Consider the following 22,608-nt stretch of genomic DNA (forward strand, 5'->3'; position numbering starts at 1 on the left):
TGCAGTGGAATTTCAATATACAATCTAAGGATCAGTTTCTATAGCTGTTTGAATATTGGGAAATTATGAATATCATTATGAAATTTAGGCAGACTTTGAATTCACTTTCCTCAAAAACTGCACAGTAATATTTGGAGGCCATGCACATGGACATAGCAGAGGTCACCCTAAACAAGACTGCAGTGGAATTTTTATATACAAGTCTAAGGATCTGTTTTTATAGCTGTTTGAATCTTGTGAAATTGAGCTGGCCCCCGTACCGTAACACCCTGAATAGAGGTGCATTTAGAATTGCAACTGAGGCTCACTCGGCGGATGTGGGCTCACTTGACCGCAGTAACTTATACCTGAGGTAGAAATGCTATATTTACAGCACACTGTTTTTTACAACTACACAGTATTTAAAATGAGATGAAAATATGATCTATGATTAAACATTTGAGAGCTACAGGGCTAATTGATATGTAGCCAATGTCTGATAAAAAAAAAAAAACTGACGTAACTAATCACAAAAGAACTGCCTCCACCCGACGCGGCAGAATCAGTCGAGTAAGAAACAGGAGAAGAATGTGGTTTTAATGCCTCAGCGTATCAACAGCTTTGAAGCCATCATCGGTGCATTCATGCTCATTTGCGCCTGTCGTCCTAATCAGCCTCCAGCGTGGGCTTGACTGTGACCTCAGGCCTGCAGCGGACAGGCTCTGATTGATCAGGCTTTGCTCGTACTCTGGTGCGTCACAGATTTTATTGTCCGCTGCCGTGATCTATGACACATTTAGCCGAGGTGGCCTTGACTGGCTGCGGCCCCTCCCACCGGTCTGACAAGGCTGTGGGTCTGTCTGTCTGTCTGTCTGTCTGTCTGTCGGCAGTGCTGCACTAAGAGTAGATTCATGAGTCACTCTCTCAAACAGACGTCATCTCCAACTGCTGGCAGGGAGCAGGATGAACGTAAAGAAGGGAAAGTTTGTTCTGCAGACATAGAGCTGCTACTCTCCACACAATGAGGGGATAGAGGATTGGTTGTTTTGACAGTTGTCCTTTTGATTCAATCTGCTGATCGGCGTGTCTTTATTTCAGTACACAGCTTCAGGCCTGAAGCACAGAGCCCTTGCGTCTGTGAGGGGTGTTGCTAATGCAAACCATATTCCGCATATGAACATTTCCCCTACGAGCGGCAATAAGTGTCCGGGTCATAAATACATCACCACTGAGCCCTGCAGCTATGTTCGGTACGCACAGGGAATTAGATCAGAATTCCACATTGAGATGTTGGTAGAAAAGTCAACATTCCCGCGGAGGTGGAGGAAAGGGTTTATATAGGCTGAGATAAGGTCTCTTCAGATGCCTCTGCTCAGACCAGACACACCAACAATCTCAAAGTACATTCAAGCACAAATGGTGAGGACACGTTGTTTATGCTCCAAAGAAACAGATGGAAAAGGCAGAGAAAGTAGCAGAGAGACAAAGACAGAAAGGGGGGTTGCAAGCCTTTTGGCAGGGCCTGATCGCTCTGTCTCGAGAACATCATTGCTGAAAACAGAGAGGGCCCGGAGAGGAGGAGGGCATGACAGGATCAGCTGTGAGTGACAAAAACAGGAAGGGGATATCTCTCTACCTCGCTTTCCTACCGTTGTCACACTGGAGCGCATCAGACAATAAAGCAGAGTCTGTGGCCTTCAAATACAGGACATCGAATGCATTGCTTTTCCTTTGACTCTCACTGACTTCATATCATCATTGTTACACTAAGGTTAGAGGTAGTATAACTAACAAGTATTTCAATGACGGGATTTTGTCCGCGAAACGGATAAAAGGTAATTGCCATCAAATTTCTCAAAGCCCACGGCCGTGTCTTGCTTTGTCTCACAAACGGTCCAAAACCCAAAGTGTTCAGCTTACAGCTGGGACCAACAAAGGTTTGGCATTGTAGCGTGAAAAATGTGTAAAACAATGAATCAAAATAGCTGACGGAACCAAAATGGCATTTTATATGCTCTCAAAATAAAATGTATACTTCCAAAAAAAGTCTACTTTTCGAAGACTCCAACTCTTCAGTCAATAAGGGGCAACGCATGCCGAAGGAACAAGCACAGCACCAAACTGTATAATGAGCCATTGAACGTCAGAGAATGTCCTCTTCGCAGTGACGCAACTGGTCCATGGATCCTCTGTGCAGTTCTTCCATAACGTGCATTGTTCATTATGGTATGTTCTTGGTCATAAATGTTTGGCCTCGTTGCCTCGACAACCCAAGGCTGCATCGCACACAATACGTCCATTAACAGTATTTTTTTCTTTTCTTCCTCTTCTTTGAATGTTTGCATGGGTAGTTTTGTTTTCTTGCCTTTAATCTCGTAGCGAGGTGTGGTATCTTTAAGAAATTCAAGATTAGTTTGAACTGCAAACACAAGTAGTTGACATTTTGAAATGCTAATACTGGAGAAATGCTGCCAAATATTGACAGTCACACCAAGTTACCCCCACAGCTCGGCTAACAGACCCTAAATGATATGAGCATAGACGTTTCCCTGGAGCACTTCTGTTATGCCGTGGAAAGCCTGAATGCATTCACGCACACAAGAATCAATCATTCAGATGTTTGGCATTGTTTTACGATACCTGAAGCGGGTCTTTAAATAACTTCATTGGTCCAAATTGCACCTCTGTTAATGTGGTCTGAAAACAAGAAGAAGATTACAAGGATTAGAAAAAGAATCATTTCAGAAACAGTTATTTCCTATTTGTGTTTTGTTGACATTGGCTATACTTCATCATTGTTCAGGTTCCCTCAGACCCCACTGGTTTAATAGTAATAACAGAATCAACCAGTTAAACATTAACACAGTATGTAGAAACATATTGAAGTGGGTTATTCATGAACACTTATTTATCAATTCACAAATAAAGAAATGTACAGTTATCCTACATTATGTGTGAAGTTATTTTCCATTTCATACTACTTCATACTTGGACTCCACTACAGCTTTGGTTACTGGTTACTTTACAGATTTTACATACAAAACATTTTAATATATATATATATTTAAAATTAGTGCTTTTACAAAAAAAGCTTAGTAAAGTCCTTTTCTTTTTGATACTTTCAGTATATGTTCCTAAACTTTTCAACTTTACATTGTTGTGTTATTACTTTCATTTAGATTTCCCATGAAACGGCTAGCAGAGTGCTATCTGGTTCCACATATTTATGGATTTACATAAACTAGGGAGGTAGCCAACTTTTTGAGGCCATTCATGCACAAGCCGGGAACTATTTTCTTTTCCATTGTTGGACAAGATACTGGCATATAGGTGACGGTCAGTGCAAATTAGGGATCAGAAAACATACATTTTGATTTTATGGGAACTTTAAGTAAAATTATCTGAATACCACCGCTGACTGAATCAGCAAAAACAAATGCAATTTCCTGATTTCTGATTCAAAATGTAAAATTTAAAAAAAAAGAAAACTTTTAAAAAACACACAGAGGTTTTCAACTCATTACTCTTTCCCTTCATGAGTTTACTCTTTTCTGTCTGCAAATAATTTAGCTTCCTTCCTGCTAAATGGAACCCAGCTCAGGGGTTAGTAACCATAGCAACCAAGCCCCTCACGGACCGCCATCCCTCTAGAATTCCTCTTCTCCGTAAACAATCTACACATGGGAGGAGGAATACAGAGAGGAATTTTAGAGCGTGCCGAGCAGCAGTAAATCACTTTCTTGCTAAATTGTAAGCCGTTTTGAAAGCTCCATCGAAACAACAAAAGGGGGGAGAGAGAGAAAAAAGCTGATTAGCCCTCCGTTGTATCCAAAATGACGTCACCATGACACTAGGCCGTTTGTTGCAGCTGTCCGCAAACAAGTAGTGTGGCATCAGGACGGCTACAAGCTGATGCTCTGTGATCATCTGATCGTTCACAGACACGAGGAGCTGGTCACATGATAGGCTCATGTGCCCTTCAGAGACAGCATGTGCGTGTGTGTGTGTGTGTGTGTGTGTGTGTGTGTGTGTGTGTGTGTGTGTGTGTGTGTGTGTGTGTGTCTGTATATATAATAGGTACTAACATATGGAAATGCCACATGCTTTTCCGAGAAGATTTGATTCCAAGCAAGACCCAGTTTTCCTGTTGTCAGATGTGATTTCATCGACTTGGACCACTAGTGTCAGAACAAATAACTCCGTCCTCGGCTTTATTCATTTGGATTTGCGATTCAAACCATTCATTTTCCAGTGGAGGTGAAACAAAATTCTTCAGTGGACTACTGCTGGGTAAATGTCACAGATAAGTGGCTGCACAAAACATACACCACACGCCAAAGTCATGTTTCCACTGCCGCGCCGTGTGTTGGTGAGCTAGTTTGAGGTCGGGGTCTTGACGTATGGAGTTTAGCCACAGAGCCTCCAGTGAGCTGAGGCCGAGCTACAGCAGCGGTCTGTCCCCGCGCAAGGAGACTTCCCTCTGTAACTGACACGGACACAACCAATGCAACTGCAGCTGAGGTTGTGTAACTAGAATAGCCTGCCTGCCACACACACAGCTGAACCAGTCTGCTAGCCTCTTTGGACGACGCACTCCTCTTGTACCACACACACACACACACACACACACACACACACACACACACACACACACACACACACACACACACACACACACACACACACACACACACACACACACACACACACACACACACACACACACACACACACACACCTCCCTCTTGCTATATGCTGCCGCGTTGTACCAGTCACACTGGGATCCCGCTCTCTGTTCACATGGGCCACTTGTTAAATCAGACGAGTTTCGTGAGCAGCGGGGCATATTGCAGTTGTGCAGGTCTGAGTTGAATGCAATGCATTCTGGTCCGTGTAGATTTGTCTTGACAGCTTAACTAGTTTTCAGGGTGAAGCTGCATGACAAATCAACATCACTGCAAACTGCCTTTCAGTGAAGTCGCGCAGAATCGTGATTATTTGGTTAATTTGGTTTTCATCATATTGGTCTTCAGATGTCTGTTGACCAACTGATGATTCAAAGTTTTTCCTGATCCGATGTGAGGTCCCGGGACAGGGATGTTATGTGTAAAGCCCTCTGAGGCAAACTTGTATTTGTGATGTTGGGCTATATAAAATAAACTGAATTGAATCATACATGTCCAACTTAATTATATCAAGAGAGTAGAGTAAATAATAGAAACATGCAATATAATGCAGCTGCACCACAAACTGCAGCATCCAAAAGGAAAGTAGGACTTACTGTTACTTAGATGTACCTAATAAACTGGCAACAAAGTGTATATGTGTAGCTTGTACCTCACAATAATTAGTTTGGGATAATTTGACAAAAAAAAAGCATAATGAAACATCTAAGCTAGAGTCTAACTTTGATAACGATGTCATCTTAAAGCTTGGCTTCACATTTTTTTGTCTTAAAGCAAAACTCACATGTCCCTAAATTCAAAAAGAGTGAGACTTGAAAAATGTAAACCCATTCTTTATTTTGCTTAAATGGAAGTATTGCCAGAAACTTTAATGCAGTTTGGGTCTTTTCTCTCCTAAATCCATTACTTCAACAATACAGAGTACCGAGCTGATACCAGTACTCTCATTTTCCTAGACTTGAAATATGTATGCCAATCTGTGAGGAACTCATTGGAGTCATTGTATGTAAGGGATACACAGAGGCAATGGCCCACAGTGATTAAATACATGTAGCTGGTAGCAGACACCTTGAATTTCATAATGATTTTGATAAAGACGCTCCGAGTTCCCGCTTTGCCTGGCTGGTAAACTAGTGAGCATCCAAGTATCTTAAACGCTCACATTTAAAAACCAAAAGCTTGTGCATGATTTAATAGAAAATAACCCTTTAAAAAGGCCAATCTGTGAGGTGACAGTTAGCAGGCTGACAGCTTCAAACGGGTGATGTCATGTGATATTACACCGCTGCTCCTCGCTCAGGCCAATGTGACCACAGCAGAGCTGCTGGCTGTCGACAGTCATCTCCAGCAGCATTCAGGACAGTCTGCAGTCCCCTGCTACTCTCATTCAATACACCTAATGTATTTACATAGAGTAAATACATGGAGTTGCCTCTGAACCTATATCCTGCTCCCAGTGTATCCGGCCCTATAGATCTCCTCCTCCTCTTCACCAGCTTTTTCTGTCTCACACAAACTATACACACTGGGAGAGTGGCTTTCCACTAAAGTGAAAAACAGGAAATTGGATGACATTGTTCGGTGCGCAGACGTCAGCAGTGAGAGATAGAAAGAGTAAACAGCTTCCTCCACCCCAGCGCTGGGACCAGGATGCAGGGAATCTTGGGATGCCTGCTCCTGCTCCTTAGGAAAACGTGCGCGGCGGTTCGCTGACAATCCCCAGCTCTCTCTCTCTCTCTCTCTCTCTCTCTACGTTAGACGAGATCAGCATTTCTTCCTCAGAAGAAGTCAACGTGTCGGCGTGTGTTTGTGTTCCCGTCTAAAAGTGTGAATCAAATGGAGATGAATCAATGTTCTTCATTAGGTCTGATTAGAGGGGAGCAGCCCCAGCCACAGGTGAGGATGCACACTGTGTACCAGACAGACAGACAGACACACACACTGAGCTAAGTGATGGTCTAAATGGCACCGAGTGACACATCAGCCTGCCCACACGCTGAGCCACTCGGATAGTAGCGCTAGCCGTCCATGCTGCGTGTGTTCCATCAAAGGGAATAATTCACTTTCATGTGTGGCCACTTATATTTGCTGCGCTGAAACAATCGATACCAATGCGGTTTCAAATCTGCAACGACCAGCCTGGCAAACACCTCACCAAATCACAAATCCAGTAAGATCAATTTGCACTAACTTTTATATTATGACCACATGTTTTGAATTAGAAGTACTTTTTGAAAGCAAAATGGCAAAAAACATTGTTAAATGTTACAATGACATTTGTGTTAAATTGTCATAATTAGCATATGAACAGGTTTTGTGGGGTCACCGTGACCTTTGACCACCAATTTCTAATCAGGAGACATTTGTGCCCAATTTGAACGAATTCCCTCAACATATTTTACAAAAAAAAAATACAGCCTCTATTAGGCATGCAACCTGTCCAGTGGGGTTTTGTGCCTTTCACCCAATGCATGCTGGGAGAGCATAGCTCTATCGAGCACAGCTATGTACTCATGTAGAGGACTACACAGCAGAAACACTTTTGGCAACTATTCAAGTCGTTTTGGCAACTATTCAAGTCGTAGCTCCCAGCTAGTGTACATGTGTCAGTGCATTGTGGTATATTTTTAGTTCAGTGCATTCTGCCGGGTACAATTCTCTCCAGACATTTGGGTGACAGCGCACCATTGCGAATAGCGAGCAATTTTGGACACGGACTGGTGGTGTAGAAAATATATAGATGGATATATAAAGCAGGTGACACCTGTCTATGCAACACAAACTTTCCAAAAGTACAACATTTTGTTTGATGCACCATTATTTCATAATCGTCAAACCCCCTTTGGTTCTCGGCCCACTGTGAAGCCAATGATGAATAAGTGGCTAAGTGATGATTATGTGCTAGAATTCAGAGCTGAATGTGTTGCTATTTCATATTGTTACTTACTTTTAAAAGTAATCAAAATAATGTATCATTTAGAGCCAGCAATGGAAGTGATTTAATGGCCCTGTACAAATTTATATTTGAAACCATGACTTCAAATCGAGCACATCGTCAGTGATGAAGCCCGGACGGCAGAAATCAAGACACTAATACGACATCCCACGTTAGCACTTCTTTTCCTTCAACGTCTTCGCTTTATTTTCCTGCACACTGCTCTCTATTACTCTCACAGCCACGCATTCCTACATGCAGGGGCACACACGCACACGCACACGCACAAGAACCCTTTTACCTGAAGTTTGTTATGTACACGTTTTATCTCTTTCTCATCCTATTCTTTTGTTTCCCGATGTTCAGCACATGCATCTGTCTCTTTGGCTAAAGACTGAACAGCAGAAGGAAAGCACAGATTACATAACATTAAATGAGCTAAATAAATTATGTAATAGGAATGTATATCTGGTCTCATTATTCTGCATTGCTTTAATACAGGAGAGCGGTAAAAAAAACAAGGACACTCTCCACCACCCAAATAATAATTCATCTAACGTGTTACTGTAATTGCAGTTCATCCGTTTAGAAAAATAACTGCAACCGTGTGTATCCTGGCTCAGTCCACATGTCTTATCCATAGTGACCAAGCCCACAGTCAGCCAGGCAGAAGACTTTAGTTGAGTCACTGGCATAGCTGAGGGAAACTAGGCCACTGTGGATCGGTTTGTCCCAGAACATCCTCTCTCTCCCGCTCTCTCCCTCTCTCTCCCTCTCTCTCTCTCTCTCTCTCTCTCTCTCTCTCTCTCTCCTCACCCTAGAGGAAAGACCGACCTCCTGGAAAACAGAAACTACAATATCCTGTAAAGAACATGCTCTCACAGAACTATTTTATAATTCTTAGTGTGAAAACTAGATTTAACTAAATGTTCTTTTTGTATTCATATAATATCTCCCAATGCTTTTTCTTGTTTGCCAATATGTTTCAGATGTAATGTCATGAGATAAACAATATGCCTCCTTTCACTTTCTACGCCAACATTATTCAACTAAGTGCATGTGGCTCACTGGCGACAGTAAGAATGCATTTTAAACTCATCTTTACTCTCATTTAGTGTTTGTAATCAGTCCAATTGGTTCATTCGTATGTATAAGAAAACAAATAACTCTTCATATGTCTGCTTAATAATGTAGTCAATAAAATGTACCATCATTCCTGAAGTATATAACTTCAAAGTGAAGCAGCAAAATGCTCCTATTTTGAGAGTCAGGGAACTATTTATCTATTTTCCTTGAAAATACCACTAAAGCAATCAATTGATTGTCAAAACTGTTGACCTATTTCTAGTCAATCAACTAATAAAACAAAATCACTAATTTGTTCAGCCCTGCTTTGGGCTGCATTTCATTTGTCAGAAAAAAAAGAAAGATATTTAACTATAGAATTTGCAAAGTGCTTTACATAAAAATAGAAAAAGACTCACTCTAACTACAACTTCTTTGGGCAATTTAACTAAAAAAGAAAATCTTTCAACGGGAAAAGCACTCTATTGGGTATCACGACAAAGTGCAGATATAAAAATGTGCAATACCATCAGGAATTGCCCCAAAAGTGTTGTAAGAACAGCAAAATAACAAATGTTTTTTTTCTTCATATACCTATGGCAGTCTACAAGGATATCTCCTCCAAGGACAAACAGACCAGCTTTTTCCCACCCTGCAAATTCATATCATATCACAAGATTGACAACCCGTTATGCCATGTAAACCCAAACATACAATCAGGTGACAATATGACCGGCAAAAAACTGAAAACTGTGTCTTTACGTCTCCAATGCTCACATTCATGGTCCTGAAGCGCACGAGAGAACCATTATGTCAGTGTTATTATTTCCAAGTTCTTTCCTATTGAGCATATTGAACAGAGGACAATGACAGTGAATTCTGTTCCAGGTGTGCATTGTGACCTAAAGATGCCAGCAGCTGTTGACGTAAGCTCTAGTATGTTAAGTAACGGAAAGTTAATGAGTAATAGGCTATATGGTGGCTATACACGCTGCTGCCACTCGATAGAATACACATTACAGGGAGCAACACAGCGAGCTGAAGTAACCTTAGAGAAGTATTACAAGCCACTGATGCACACGTCTTCCACGAGCTGTCCCAAATACAGCAATCTCTAATCAGTCAAAAGTGCTCAAACATGCACACACACACACACACACACACATTGTTTCTCGTGCAGTGCTTCCAGAGTACGCCCTGACCTTTATTCTGTCTGCAGTGACATCCCTCCTACCTCACCAGATAGTGCGGAAATTCAAGCATACGGGAATGCGCACACGCACATACACACACAAGACACCGAGTAACTCACAGGAGACTGAACTTGTCCTGGAATTCAGTCCCAAACGCCCTTGAATGACGTCCGTGGTTTAAAAATACAGAGTTTGCAGAAAATGGATAGGCTACTTCATCCTTGGTGACCTGTCCCGGTTTCTCACTGGTGTTCCACACCTTGCAAGCATCGCCTCAGATATCACACAAAAACCCATCACATGTGACCTGCATGTGACCATAACAGAGAATAATGAGAAATGGATATTTAACGTTGCATTCTGCTCCTGCAGAGAAAACCTGTGCTCATGTCTTTCCTTGAAATACAATGTGTACTTGCATTATGGACGTTCGTGACATCAGAGTACATGCATTGCTGCATTGCTTCCCTCGTGACGCTGCCTAGGCCTGCGTGCATGCCTTGTGTCCATAGTGGCGCGAGTGTGTATGTGATCTGTGCGTCACTGGGCCAAGGAGAGTAACTGAGGCCTGGCAGTGGAGCAGCTCCTGCCGACAGGCCAACTGACGAGGGGAAGAGACTGCGCTCAGAGCCTCACACACTGGCCCACAGGGATATGTGAAGACGAGCAGGAGCAGGGGGGAGACGCACTCATTAAACATGGAGAGAATACTGTTGGCTACATCGCTGCATGTGAGCTAACTGCCAAACTATGGTGATGAAACTGAGGCTGGGATTTCTGTGGTTTCAATTCAAAAGACAGATAAGATTTTAATGGGATGTCCTCGACTTGTATGAATCTCTCATGGCTGTATTTATCTAAATGTGTCTCACTTTCCCCCTTTCATATTTCCAAACAACGCTGTGTCCAATCTATGACCGCTTTTATTATCTGATTTTGAGGAATATGAGAACATTATTTTGGTTGGGTTAAGCTCTAAAACCACTGCATCCTACATTTCCCATGATGCAATAGCATATTGCATTAGGCCTTCTCTGCCTCCTAAATGCAACTTCTTTCAATCCAACACCTCCAATGTGTGCTTCTGCTATTCTGCTATTAATCCAATAAACGAACTATCAAAATGTACATGGACCATGAATGTATTATTGACAAGCCCATGGAGCAGCTCTACCTCGTTCTCTGGACTGAGGGCAGACTGAGCAGCTACAGTGATTCACTACCGCCTCTCAAGGAACAAGTGGTATTATAAGACAAGACTGGCCGGTTCAGTAGATATCTCTGCAACACATCGACGTCTTTGACATGACGTCAATACTGTTACTTCTACACGTTCTGTTGTTTATGTTAGTTCCTTTTTGTAATGTTTTAAACTTAACTTAACTTGCACCTTTAAAATAAATATAGACATGATATCTTCTGTCTCTACAACCAGTGTGAGTAAATTAATTAAAGATCCGGGAGAAGCTGAGCACTTTCTCTGATGTTCACCTTCAAGATATTTCTGTCCTTATCCAGATTACCTTGAAATCCCCATAAGACCTGGACAAGCTTAAGCCATCCAGTGCTCCGAGGCAGCCCCTACTAAAACCTCCTCCTCAGCCCCCAACAGTCTCCTTCAACACCACTGTCACTGTAGACCCGTGTATGGACTGTTTCAATTTCCCTCTTATTCACGATCAAAATGTACCCATATTTTACTGTACACGCCAAAAGATTACTTATGATCATGTATTTATAGTTTTCTTTCACCCTGTCCCCCTTGTCTTTAATAGCTGTAAATGCTAAAACTGTTTCTCCTGCACTGTGAACCACTGGCAGCTGTGGATCAGGCGCCGTGGAGTCTGATTGTCCCTCCTCTCTTAGCTCGTCCCAGGTAAGGTCAAAGGCCAATAAAGGAACAGGACAAGCTAAGGGAGCTTGTTAAGGCTAAGTGGGACACTGCCTGGTCCAGTGACACGACAGTGTAATCTTACCGGGAACCTTTCCATTGCAGTCAGTCACTCTTCCTTCTCAGTCCAGCCATGACATGACAACAAGACAATCAACAGACAAAGCAAGAAGACCGTTGGGCCTGAAAAAGAGATCATTAGCACGACAGCAACTTTGTTGTCATACACAACTGTACAACCTTAATAACCTCGCCAGACCTGTGGCCTAAAGAGAAGATTAGAATTAGCAATACGCCCACGGCGGCGACGCCACCCCGGCTCTATCTGGTACTCTGCGTGACTCCACCTCTCCACAACAGCTTAGATGTTTATTGGAAATATCAGAAGCGATTCTCCGGCGCTCTTCAGACGGCTGAGAGCATTAGATAATCACGGACTCCTCGTCCTCTTCACCTGCTAAAACAGGAGCTCTGATGTCAGCGTTGCATGAGGGATCAGTGAGTGACACGAGCTGGAGTGCCGGGCTTGGTACACAAACGTCACTTGATTTAAACACACACACACACACACACACACACACACATATGCACGCGCGTGCGGACACACACACGCGCGTGCGGACACACACACGGACACAAACACACACGGACACAAACACTGAATGAAGAATGAGGATTTAATGACTGCAGGCCAACACAGACACTCATGGCAGGTTGGAAGCACACTTACAGCCCAGATTTGTTATCAAAATATCCTACTGCATTATTGAAATGTATTAATCATGGGTAGAAAATAAAAGCTTACGGTAGTAAACAAAAAACCTTAGACACCAGGCTGACAGCGCTTCCCTGTTGGAATGAATGTAATATTTGCCATTAAACTATATTAAATCATGCTTCTCTTTGCTATTGCACCCAGTCCACTCCCATCACGTTAAAAGAGCCTAAAGCAAGCAAAGAGTTTGAATTTCATCAGCAACTGAACGTCAAATTGTGAAATCAAACCCGTAATGAATCCTCGATGACATCTAAACACCACTGAACTTCCCTCTTTGACATTTTATATAAGTGAATCAAAGTCATTTGAATTTGCAAACCCTCAATAAATAAATCAAGTTCAAGTATTTACACAACTTAAAATTGATTATTCTGAAAATGTAAAGCCTCGTGGAAGGTTTTCAATGTAAAATAATTGCTTGCTATACTGTAAATTCGTTGTTATTTCCATTCCAACATAAAGTATTTAGTACTAATTACATTTCACTCTTAGGTTCACGGCTGCTCCGACCTCATTATGAATACACACTAACCTGACATTTAAAGTGAGAGTAGTCTTACTTGAGGTGATTTACAAAGTAGGCCTTTTTTTCAAACGTTCAACTTTATTTCTATTAAATACAGTAACATCACATAGATTTACTGAGCTTTGGAAAATACACAACAATTCTAATTCCATCTTTAATTTAATTGAGGTTCATGGACAATTCAACAGCAAAGCTTCTTGGTTTTATGTCATGTCACTTACACTGACAGTATTTCACAATACCCAGTATTTATTTAAAAGTTTTAATGCTGTAAGATCTCAAACCTAACTTTGAACTAAATACTGAATAAAGAGGACATGAATGCAAAAAGACTGTTGATATGAGTAGACGTTGTTTCGAAAGATTATTATTATTATTATTATTCCATGGTTTCCAATTTGTCTGTGAGTAGAGAGTGATGTGAAATAAAAACACTCAATATGGATACAGTAAAAACAAAGACCAATTTAAAGCTTTATGTTTATGGATTATTTGGCACAGAGACATTTTGTGAAATCTGATTTTGTGCAGAAAGTATTTGCCGCAAACAACTGTGCTAAAAGGTAGGAAAAGGTCTGATATTTTTTTAACTATCCTGACTGTATGAAGACATTAGCAGGAATAATGTGAAGGAGAAAATCAGAAAAACTAATACATATATACATTATTTGTATTATCTACAATACAGACTAACATGTCCTATATCTACAAGCAGTTATTCTGGTTACACTGCACACAGTTAACGACCTGGAGGAATGTAATCGGGCAGGTTCAGGTACAATATATGACGCAAGTACCTTTGACAGACGTGCAGGAATGTTTAAACTATTGATTCACTACCACGTACTCAAGTGTGTTCAATTGTCATTGTTTCTTTTGTGCATGTCAATTATTTTTAATGGGCCATGTACTCTCATAGTTTCCATTGAAACATTTCCTACCTTCAAAATACCATCTAGATTATAGATCTGCTACTTCACATATAGCACACACAATGGCCCGGTATGTGTGGGAACAACTGCACCTGGCTCAAAAAGAGAAAGAGAAGTTTAATACTATCTTCACCAACTGTCATGTAACTTTGTACAACAGAGTTTTCAAAATAAAAAAGGCTGAAGTTTCTTTATCTGGCCAGATGATTATTATTATTGGATACAATGATCTAGACTTATGGACATCAGTGGGTTTTTGATGTATCAAAAGTCCAAATGTTACATAAATATATACGTTTATACTTGAATTTCCACAGATTATCTCTGATCAGGATTGAACTGACCGATGCAGACCGGCTCACTTCCTGTGTCTGTGTCTTAGTTGCAAAATTAATTTGCATGTCATAGCCAAACGGTTTGGGGTACTACAATTCTGGTACAGTAAAATGTCAAAAAGTGACCAAGAAGGGGCAACTGATATATTATCAATAACTATACTGTTAAAACCTAAATTGAGCTTTGAACAAAATTATTGTAATGATGCCCCTATTGTGTGTCCTTGCAACCACACACACCTCACACGACCAGAACCATGCTCACCAGCTGTGCTCTGCCCCGTAAAAACCTCGGGAATTATCAACTGAGGGGTACAGTGCATCCTCAGAGCAAAAGGCAGGACACACGCCAGAGAGTTTTGCGTCATAGCTGCATCCATTAAAACAAAGAAGGAGACAAGCACTGCTGGCTTAATGCGGTGTTCAGCAGGTGAATGAGTGTCCTGCGTGTTTACTACAGCCAATACGCTGCAGGCTGTCCACTTTAATCCAGCCAGGCTCCTGTCTGCTCAGCGCTTCTTTAGTGAAAATGAAGTCAAAGCCTCTGGAGCATTTTGATTCGAGAATAGTTTCAGATCAACTGCCAAATTCTGCAGTGAAATACCCATCAGGTTTATAATGTAATACTAAATCCATGTGGTGTTTTGTAAGACTTGCCCCAGGAAGACTCAGCATACCGTACTGTACACAACCTTTCTTTAGTTTATTCTGGCTGCAAAGACAGTGGTGTGACGGAGTGTGAAAATGGCCGAAGTACTCCGGTAACCAGATCCTGTTAACATGTTAGCATTGTTAACACGGTGTGTTGTGCACGGTTGCAGCAGTCCACGATCGTCACATAAGGCTCTCCTCTAGGGGAAATTAAAAACTTGCCTATAGAGACTGACACTGTGACACGATGCAAGAGAGAGGACTCTCGGATGAACTTTGGAGGAACAGTGATGGTGTCTGTACATGGTGTACTTTTCAAAACCACACTTTAGTGGGACCTCCAGAGATCTCGGTATAGAGGGTATGCACATGACATCTCTGTGGTATCTAAAGGGTACATTCACATGGGGAAAAAAAATAATTTTAACTATGGCAAAAATAGTTGGGGGGGCGGGGGTGACGAACTGAACAAACAGAGGTTTTTACAGACTGCCAAACGAGTAAAGAAAATAGAAGCTAATGGAGGACCGAAAGTTAACTTGGCGCTTTGACGTATAGAAATGATCATGCATCAGACTATTTTTGGACTGCTGTGACTAAATCATAAAGGAATAGTTAGACATTTTATGACATGTTGATTAGCCGGGTAGCTTAGCATAGAGACGGGAAACAAATAGTATTAATACCCATTGGTAGCATGACCCTGGGAGCCCTGCAGATCCACCCAGCTAACAAAGCCCCAACAATTGGGGGAGACACAGTCCAGGAGGAGCTGAAAAGGCCACCAGGGGACCTGGGCCCACTCACATCTACATTCCTGTGAGCTTCTGAAAGAGAACAGAGAGCGCTGCTACAAAGTAAACACTTGTAGCGCCTTGTTTTGGAAGAATACCATTTCCATAATCTCATGAAACTATCACATGCTGACCGTATGATACTAAATTCTTAACCTGGAGGGGGAGCAGAACAAGCTTTAAATGTGGCCTTATTGGTTAAGACTATTACAAAAACAATGGGAGGTTCTGTTTCACAAGTACATGCACCCAACTGACAACTCAAAAGGGAGCAGCCTCCCGGAGATGAAGAGACCCACTATAAGGTGACAAAGGGATTTATTATGATGCTGTTTGGCGCGCACCGCACTTTGTGATTCTTTTTAGGCCAGCAGAGAAGGCTTAGCAGGCCCTGACGGCCCGCCACTGGGTTTTAGGAAATACAATGAATAAATACCGTACTAACGTCACGTTTCATCCTGAACTCTTGGACATCTTTAGCTATATGCAAACATCTTATAGGGTGATTAACTCTAGAGCTGCCAATACATCAATCAGTAGACTGGAGTTACTCCATGGGCCTATCTCGCTTCCTCTCAACCCCTTCTGCTCATGGCCCAGTCGAGATAAATGACATGGCAACAAAAATAAATCCCCCTTTGCTGCCCCTTCAGGCACTCCAGACAGGAAGGGAAACACAGGGTCACACTGCAGCTGACAATGTGTTTAAATAAAACATTATGAACGACAAAAGTCATATTTAAAGGCTGTATTCATGATTTGTGTGATGTTTCTTTTGATGTAAAAGTAGGACAAACCCTAGAATTACTGGAGAAAAATAAAAATCCTAAAAATCATACATTAGATTATTTTTGGACTGCTATCACTCTGTCATTCAAAAAAGAATAGTTAAACGTTTTAGGAAACATGCATATTCACTGTCGTCATGGGTGGATTAGAAGATAGATGCCATTCTCATGTCTGTCCATTGCATATAAATCTACAGCCAGCAGCCCGTTAGCTTAGCTTAAAATTGGAAAGAGGCCAAAAGTCCAAAAGGTAACAAAAATGCGTGCCTCTAAAGCCTAGCAAATAACAGGTCATGTCTTGTTTGCCTAATCCATACAAAAAATTACAATACGTACAAAAATGTCAATTCACCATTTTTGAGGGACTACATTTTGTGTTTATTTATTATTTATTATTATTGATTTTGTATACAGTCTTTATGCAAAGCTACATTTCATATACCTCCACTCTTCTCATCTAACACTCAGCAATAAAGATAAGCATACATGCAACAATGTCAAACTATTCCTTCATGTACTGTTTAGGTGGACGTTTTGGTCCAAAGTGCCTCGCAGCACCAAAATGTTGCCCCAGTGGGACTCAAAGTGGTAACTATGGCAGTGTGCCAGGGGTTTGTGCCATGCTCTGAGCTATAAAAGCCCATTGTACATATACACATGACATCCTTGATTGACATAGATAAGCATAGTCCATCACTTGATCCAATCAGCAGCTGTACAGACAAAGACAACAGCAGGGCCATTGAAGTCAACTGAACGTTCACATGTCTATGAGCGCACAGAGAGGTGGCTCCAATTGTGCATTAAATCATATATGTGATTGTGAAACAGCTGTCAGTTAGCTGGAGATAAATGTGTTAACTTTGGACAACTGGAGGGTAGTGCAAAAGTTGTTATAGCGCAGGAGCAACAGACAGGGGGAAGAGCTCAGAAAGTTTGATGGCCAAATGAAAGAAAGTGAAATAGAGTGAGGACAAAAAAAGAGCCAATATCAGTCTCCCTCTTCTCAGGCAGCAGAAAAAAAGCACAGTGGATTAATTCATCACCATGCTGAGCCTTTGCCCTCCTCTGGAATAAATTACCCAATGACTCTCAACTTAGACTAAACACACACACTGACCAGAGAGTACACACAAAAACAGTGGGAGAGAAAACTGACAAATGGACAGAGGCCGTCCCGGGCAGCGGTGTATCATATCTTCACTACGAAATCTTCAAAAGCAAGACGTATATGTGAGGTGTGGGTCTTTTTTTCCTTCCAAAGTTCTGTGCTGGTAGCAATAGCAACAGTTAAGTGTTTCCCCATCCGAAGCTTTGGTTTAGAAAAGCAGCCTTGTGTGCGTTGTCACTTCTGGGGATGGGAGGGTTTAATGGGGGAAGTCTGAGGTACGGCTGAGTGATTTCACCACTTATGTTAATGCATGCAGAGGCTGGAATCAGGCAGCAAGCGAGATGGTATTACTCTCCAGATACTTATAAGCTTAGCACCTTTTATTGGCCTTTTCCATTTATAGTAAGAGGCAACGCTACAACTGATTCTACATTTGCTGTTGGGGGGTGGGGGGAGCTACATGATTTCCTTGAGTGGGGGAAATCAGACAGGAAAAGTCAAGGCCAGATAAATGGTTTTGTGTTTGACTGAAGTTTTTCCTCGGTCTGTTTAGCCGTACAAAAAAAATGCCCACTATCACCAGGACCTTGTACTTGAGCCTTATCATCACCAGAGCAGCCCAGATGGTAACGTACCCTTGACAAAGACTCACATCACACTAACAAATCTCTCTCTCTACTAATGTGTGCACTCCCTTCAGAATCACAGTGACAGTGATACTTGTTTGATCTGAAAATAGTGATACATTATATTTTCTTTAAGCCAAATGTGACTTCTCAAAACCGTGTGTTTTATCCGACCAACAGTTTATCCGACCCAAAGATAGTTAATCTACAGTCACGAAAAAGAAAAGCAGCAAACTCTCTCATCTGAGATGCTTGAACCAGAGAATACTGACTTGAGAAATGACTTCTAATCTAATCAAAACAGTTTCTGTCGATCAACTAATTGATGAATCAGTTAATCGTTTCAAGTCGTGCACCTGGTGTACCTCTACGAATACAACAGTGACATCTCTCAAAGTCTCTATTCACTATTATCTTCCATTATGTTATATGCAAGAAATTTGTATTTTACATGACAATGTGTTGCAAAAAAGGTTACATTTATGAACACACACAATTCCAGAGCAATCAATGGCCATTATTGATATCCTATGGGGAGAAGAAATCAAAGGAGCTATGACAAGCAGCAGCGCCATATTTCACTGAGACTTGGACAAATCAAGGCAAGTAGATTTTTCTACTTACTTACTTTTCCATATGTTATGGTAACAATAAGGCCGGCCCCTCGCTGGGGGCGAGGACGTTAAAGATGACACCTTTCAGAACGGGGATTAACCATTTCCAGCCAAAGGAGATTTGTATACCATTAGTCTAACTCAATCAGGGGACTAATTCAATCAAAGGCACAGTGGGCGTCTTGACATGGGGGCATCTGTCACACCGACTTCTCACTGCATCCTTCAGTGACATTTGGCCACAAAATTCAGCTTGACAGAGGCCCTCAAATAGCCCGCGGTCTGTCAGACAAATGCACACATGAAAATCACAGACGCACTTATGCACTCCTGACTTCACCAGATCACACTCATCCCCTCTATTTTCAACGGACTTTTACAGTACAAACATTACAGTACGAGCTTCCTTTGTGCCACTGCTCGAGGACTTCATATTATAATTATTCTTCATTTAGAGGTAGAATAACTGTTCTCAACTCAATATTGCTTGATTACTCACTTTTCTACAAAGGGGATGAGGCCTTTTGAAAACCAGGATCTTGACATCATAGTTTGCTGCATCAAATTCCATCTGTCTCACCTCCAAACACACATTGGCCTGTTAGTCTGAATAATAGTGATAGGTTGCGCTTGTGTGACCTCTTACACAATACACCAAATAACCACAATAATCATCATCATCATCATCTTGATTAGAATCACCTATTTGGTCCCTGCATAAAAGCGGGCTCACCACATTTGGCTTTCCTCCATTAGTGTAATTATTTGTGGGCCAATACACAAACGGCACTGTTATTTTTTGCGGTGATGTAACACACTAATGGCAAACTTTTTGCTGTTATGTCACTCAATCCTTTTCAATACCTGCTCCTACTTTCCATTCCGATATCAACCATACACTTTCAAAAGTACTCGTCTCATTTTATGCTTGAAACACAAAGTTTAGGCCTCTTCGATGGGAGAGGACATCCTCTTGAAGAGCGGACACGGTGAAGCAGAGGCCAAAGCTCTGCCAACTGAACAGTGGCTGACTATAGATGTCAGATTTTGGTTGTATAAAGTGCATACTGCAGCTGTAAAGATCATGCAGAGCACATACATCTGAAGAAGCGACGCAAAACTGATACAAATGTTTGCTTTATCGTGGCTCTTGCATAAAAACCACAAAGCGAACAATACCTCAGGAGAGTGTGGAGGCCTGTGACCCCACGACCTTTAATTGAGGCTTTATCACGGCCTAGTTCCTCTAAATTAAAAAAGCAGCTAAATTAGTCTATGAAAATGTATGGTTTCAAGTCAGTAAAAAAAATAATAACAGTAAGTAACGCAGGCAGATTGTGCCTGTTGTATTCAATAGTCAAATGTATTGTCTTTTTTGGGGGTCATTTATTGTCATTAAAAATTTTATTTATTTTCTATTATGGATAAGAGGCATTTTGTAGAACTTTAAACCAACCACACACACACACACACACACACACACACACACACACACACGCACACACACACGCACGCACACACACACGCACTCACACACTCACACACTCACCACTGTGAATGTAGGTTCCCTCACCTTGCAGTTCGGGGCTTTTAGGGGTAGTCCCGAGGCAGGATTTCCTTGATGCTGAGTGGTATTAGTCTGCTGGGGTGAGTGGGAATCCTCGGACTCTTTTCCACTGTGGTAGACCACCCTATCAGAGATATGAATACTTGAAGCACAGCCCATGCTTCAACCCACTTCAGTCTTTTGCTTTTTGTGTCTTTTGCTTTTTGTGCAAGTGCTTTACTTTGAGGCTACACGAGTGTCATTCACCCTTTTTTTTTGTATGTGTTGCGGTCCACTCTTAAGGTTTACTATTTTAATACATACATATATAAATACATATGTATATATATATATATATATGTGTGTATATATATATACATATGTATCATCTAGGCCACAGCAAAGCCGGTTCTCCAATTGCTCTAACACAAGGCATGAATAATATATCTCTCTATCCCCCACCCCTTGACCAGGAAGCTGATTTCCTCCCTCTCTGTTTCATATGAAGTTAATTGGAGGTCCTTCATAAAAGCAGCTGTCTTATCCTTAAAAAAACTTGGATTCCAGTATTCTTCAGCTGAGCTGCTCAGATCCCCATGGGTGATTTTGATCCCCCTATCAGGCTCCTATTCTCGCCTTCTTCGTACCACATCACCATTTTCTCATTTCTCAACTTCACTGTTATCAAGTAAGCATGGGCCTACAAACCAGCTTCATGCAATAGTTGTATCCATCATTTGTGTCCAAGGTTTTTATGTGTAGTCGTCCTCCCCCACCCCGGAGCCATCAAAAATGATGCTTTTTTCTTCTTCTCTTCTCTCCCCCCCACCCCCCGCCCCCCTCCACCCCCCTCACCCTCTCTCTTAAACAATCTGGTTGGCCACTTCAGCTCAAGACACGGGCCATAAAGCGGTTCTCACGACACTTTGCTCCAGTCCTGAGCGGTTCATCATCAACAGGCTGAAATATTCACACTGCGGGCTGTTATCCTGGCCAGTCGCTCCGATGTCAAGCGCCCTCCGTAAAACATAAAGCCATTATGTAGTCCGACAGAACACTCCATTGATCAGCCCGAATTCGCCAATTTGGGAAGCGGAGAAATCTTGCTGGAAGGCTTGCAAATCTCCATTCAGACATCCGCCGCCCGGCTGAGGATGATCCGCCTGATATAAGAGGTCCAAACCCGGGTGCAGTTGGCTACAGTGTCAGCAGGCTCCACGGTTTTCTCTCATTCTGGAGGAAAAAAAGGATGTGGAGGCTGTCATGTTGTAGCCTGTAACGCGTGGAGGTACTGCCTCTGGAGAATGCAATCGCTTGAACGACAAATCTTTCCAAAAAAAATAATAATAATAAAAAAATAATATATAAAAAAAACAGGACCGCTCCGTGTCCACAAGTTTCGGATGTGAAATCGGGGACGGCGGGACTATCCACGGTGACCGAGCGGAGGAACGGCAGGACCGAGCTACATAATGCTGATTTTATGTTTGTCTTTTCTCTGCCTTTTCTGGCGTTTGCCCTTCCAATTCTTCAGCGCTGCTTGACAGCGGCACATCCAATAAAAGCACCCGCAAGGATTGACCTACAGCCTTTACTGACGTTAATGCAAATGAGCTGCGCGCAGCTAATCGGCGTCGCGCTCGGCTCCGCTGGGTGGTCCTCCGCTTTGCGTGGGAACTTTGAAAGCAGGAAAAGGACTCGGAGCGGCTGCAGGTACCGCGCCGCCGCGACGTTTTCTGCAGATTGCGCAAATGTACACCGGGCAAAAGCGTGTTATTTATTTATTTTTTTGGGTGGGGTTTTTTCACGGGTATATCTGCGGCACAATAACACCATTTACGGCGGTTGTTAATAGGCGCTTTTTTTTTTTTTTTTTCAAACACCCAGTAAAAACCTTTCTGGTCGAATCTCAGAGATGGTTGGGTTACCAATTCGGCCCAAATAAATTACATTTAAAGGCACGTTATCTGAAAAAGTAGATAAAACATGCAGACGTGTGTGTGTGTGTGTGTGTGCGTGTGTGTGTGTGTGTGTGTGTGTGTGTGTGTGTGTGTGTGTGTGTGTGTGTGTGTGTCTATATATATATATATATATATATATATATATATGTACATATAAACATATCATATATATATATATATATATATATATATATATAT

General features: G+C 41.9%; 1 protein-coding gene across 2 annotated transcripts in view; it reads right to left on the minus strand.

Moving 5' to 3' along the window:
• Positions 1 to 20,656, minus strand: part of pde8a (phosphodiesterase 8A) — a 38,019-nt gene extending 17,363 nt beyond the window's left edge. The window contains exons 1-2 of one of the 2 annotated variants that reach the window (XM_079217559.1): positions 20,477 to 20,656; positions 2,620 to 2,676 (exon numbers count right to left, since the gene is read on the minus strand). In XM_079217559.1, the coding sequence (XP_079073685.1) occupies positions 2,620 to 2,676; positions 20,477 to 20,629 (210 nt within the window). In that variant the 5' untranslated portion in view covers positions 20,630 to 20,656. Of the gene's footprint in view, positions 1 to 2,619; positions 2,677 to 20,455 lie in introns of both variants that reach the window. The other variant, XM_079217558.1, reaches the window with a different exon arrangement.
• Positions 20,657 to 22,608: the final 1,952 nt, after the last annotated feature.

This window comes from Taurulus bubalis, assembly GCF_910589615.1.
Source record: "Taurulus bubalis genome assembly, chromosome: 4".
In the NCBI taxonomy this organism is placed as follows: Eukaryota; Metazoa; Chordata; class Actinopteri; order Perciformes; family Cottidae; genus Taurulus; species Taurulus bubalis.